This window comes from Lathyrus oleraceus, chromosome 4 (assembly GCF_024323335.1).
Source record: "Lathyrus oleraceus cultivar Zhongwan6 chromosome 4, CAAS_Psat_ZW6_1.0, whole genome shotgun sequence".
Taxonomy (NCBI): Eukaryota; Viridiplantae; Streptophyta; class Magnoliopsida; order Fabales; family Fabaceae; genus Lathyrus; species Lathyrus oleraceus.
Window position 1 is genome coordinate 342,639,102 of NC_066582.1, and position 3,398 is coordinate 342,642,499.

A 3,398-nucleotide genomic window follows, 5' to 3' on the forward strand; every position below is an offset into this window, starting at 1 on the left:
CCAACAATTCACAACCTATAACCAATGGAAAAAACGCAAAAAAGATGGTTAATACAACCAGTCAAGAGGAACAATTCCCCTCCCAGGGAACAGGCACAATCGGAGCGAATTCTATTGATATATCCACTGAAATCCCTAATGCACAGGCCATACCAACGTCTGGATCCATGGCCTTGCATAATTCGACAGCAATGCCTATCATGTCAGGCGCGGCAGATACTCCTGCAGTTTCAACCCCTAGGCCACCAGGATTCGAAAACTTTAGGCCTGTGAGAGATTACCCATATGGAATGCCATCTACTGCCATGGCAGGACTTTAAAACAATTCTTCCATATATGCTCAACCACATAATACGATTATTTCGCCAATCCAAAATTCTGGATCTGGCATGAACCATGTAGGTCGAAATAACCAATCACAAGGAGTCCCCACCCTATTACCTACCCTTACAACGAATAATCAGACAGCCTTTAGACAACAAATGGATGCCAGTAACCATGATATGGTAGGAGTTCTGGCCATAGAAATGAATACCATTTTTCTCCTTTAATACAGAATGTGAATAGGACTAATACTGACAATGCCCAAACATACCAACAATTGTCAGCACAGATGGGACGCATAACAGATTTTCTAGGTGCCCCACAACCTGCTGTTCGACGCAGGCCAAACCAGGTTATAATCTAGGGAGAAGAACCAACGATAGATCATGTTCGACCACAAAGGCAAGCCCCTGACGAAAGAGTCATGGGGGAAAGATTGGAACAACGGCCAATTCGACGGGAAGTCCCTGAAGAACAACCTAAGAGAATGATAATGGTTAATAGAGACCAGGATGCAGACGAAGTAATCCATAGGGTCAGGCGGGAAAACATGATGGAAAATGACCTAACCAGTATGATAGAGAGAATCATGGCCCAGAATGGTCTGAATACAAGACTTCGACAGCCAAATTATTTTTCTCCTTTATCAGAATATGTCCTACAAATAGAATTACCAAGGGGTTGTAAAATCTCTAAGTTCACCAAATTCTCAGGGGATACTAGTGAATCCACTATAGAGCATATAGCCAGATACATGACTGAGGCAGGGGATTTGGCGAACAGTGAGAACCTAAGTATGAAATATTTCCCTAGTTCTTTAACAAAGAATGCCTTCACGTGGTTTACAACTTTGCCACCAAATTCCATAGATGCTTGGCCTCAGTTAGAAAGATTGTTTCATGAACAATTCTACATGGGCCAAACTAAGATAAGTCTTAAAGAATTAGCCAGCATCAAAAGAAAATTCACCGAACCTATAGATGATTATCTGAATAGGTTCCGTTTGTTGAAATCTAGATGCTTTACAATAGTGCCTGAACACGAGTTGGTCGAAATGGCCGCTGGAGGTTTAGACTATTCCATCAGGAAAAAGTTAGATACCCAGCATCTAAGGGACATGGCCTAATTAGCAGATAGGGTTCGACAGGTCGAACGCTTAAAATCTAAAAAGGCCAGAACGAATAAGAATTATCAGAAAGAGAGGGTTGCTTATGTCGAATTCGAAGACGGAGAGTCTGAAATTGCTAAAGACCCTTATGGTCTTGAGGAATTCGAAATAGATTTGGCAGAATTAAAAGAAGCACCATCTTACGCCTGCAAATTACTTACACCTTCGAATGGCAGAAATCCTGTCGAAACTGAAAAGAACGAGAGATTTCCCAAAAAGACTTACACATTTGATGTTACCAAATGTGACGAGATCTTCGATTTATTAGTAAAAGATGGCCAAATGATAGTGCCTCCTAATACCAAGATTCCTCTGTTAGAACAACGAAAGAAAAGAGGCTTCTGTAAATATCACAGTTTTTTAGGCCATAAAACTTCACAATGCTTTCTTTTCAGGGATCTTATTCAGAATGCAATCAGAGATGGCCGCCTCAAGTTCGCTGACAAAGGGAAAAACCAGATGAAAGTTGATACTGATCCCCTTAACATTGCTGAGACAAACTATGCTGAACCTGTCGAAATCAACATGGTTGACGTAAGGGAAGTGGAGGCTGTAAAAGCAACAGGAACCGGAGGCTACACGCTGGATGGAAAGTAGGCTACTGATGGCCTAAGTAACGATGTTTCCTTTGGAATCTCTGTCAAAGGTAAACAGGTTGCTAACGTCGAACCTAAGGCCACTAAAGGTCTCAAGGGGAAAGAAACCGAGGCTACTGAGGGCCTAAGAAAGAAGTTCGAAGCAATTTCAATCACTGATGGCGCCAGTATAGGTGTCAACATGGTAGATCTGAAGTAAACCCCCCTAGAAATGAAGGAAGTGGAGGAATGTTTGAAGATGGAGCAAGAAGGGATGAAGTTTGGCTATCCCAAAGCCAACGAAAGCCTACATGAATATCTCTGGAGATGTCACAAAAGGAATGCTGACATGTTGCTGTGCCCAAGATGCAGCATCAGGATATCTCGAAGGGTGGCTGAGGATTACGAGAGATGGCAACGAACAAAGACCGAGAGAAACTGGAGGAAGGAAAGCCAATTACAGAAGGTGTATTCCACACCAGGAGAAAGCCTTATGGGTTTCATTGTGCGTTGAGACAAATACGAAACAGAATGTTTGATGTGTCCCAGATGTGGGGCAGTGTACAACAGAGAATTAGACGAAGCCTTCGAAAGAATCCCATATGACCAAGGTTGGGATGGACATGGAGGTAATCCAAACATGTATAGCTTCGACAAGAGGGGAGCACCTAGGGGGCCAGATAGCCCTCACCCAAGGGCGAAGAGAGTTATGTTTAAATTGCCAGCAGAAGTCCCTAAGGACAAATGGACTCAGGCGGGACCAAAGAAAGGAAAGTGGAGAAGTTTCGAAGATGGAGGAAGAACCTCGTGGGCGTACAGAAAACAATTTCAGGCGTATAAAAGAGAGGCTATCAGGCTAGAAAATTACAAAGGAAAGAATCCTATGTCAAGATCCCAATGGAGAAGACATCAAAGGATGAGGAAAGCAGGAAGAAAGATGAATCTAAAAGAAACTGGAGAATCCAGCAGCGTCAAGGTTCCCCCAAATATCATGGATTCGACCAAACCACCTGTGGGAAGGAAGTTATTTCCATATGAAAACGTAAGTCAGAAGGTTCAGAAGGAACAAGTAAGAGAAGAGGAAATGCTCACAGATGACTTCGAGTCCGACAGAGTGTCTTCTGTGAATATGAATTGCAACGTAGTCTCAGTCCTACCGTATGAGTATAACCAGGAAACAGAGGTTGAATATAATGAGGAAGCGGACACTACGGAGATGGCGAAGCATCAACCAGTATGTTACTATGTTCTGAACAGTGGTGTTGTCGAAGAGCAAAACGCTATTTTCGAAAGGCCCCACCAGGGGATGCAGAGTCACCTCAAACCCCTAT

At 43.1% G+C, this 3,398-nt stretch overlaps 1 protein-coding gene across 1 annotated transcript; it reads left to right on the forward strand.

The window, feature by feature from the left end:
* The first annotated feature begins 748 nt into the window (after positions 1–748).
* LOC127137347 (uncharacterized) lies at positions 749–2,089 on the forward strand. Its single transcript, XM_051063818.1, has 2 exons — positions 749–1,391; positions 1,458–2,089. Exons 1-2 carry the CDS (start codon positions 749–751, stop codon positions 2,087–2,089), a joined length of 1,275 nt encoding a protein of 424 aa, XP_050919775.1.
* The last annotated feature ends 1,309 nt before the right edge of the window (positions 2,090–3,398 follow it).

Coding starts and splice junctions, on each gene's coding strand:
- LOC127137347 (XM_051063818.1), top strand. CDS start 749: ATGGGGGAAAGATTGGAACAACGGCCAATTCGACGGGAAGTCCCTGAA. Junction 1,392..1,457: donor GGTCGAAATGGCCGCTGGAG/GTTTAGACTATT, acceptor CCTAATTAGCAG/ATAGGGTTCGACAGGTCGAA.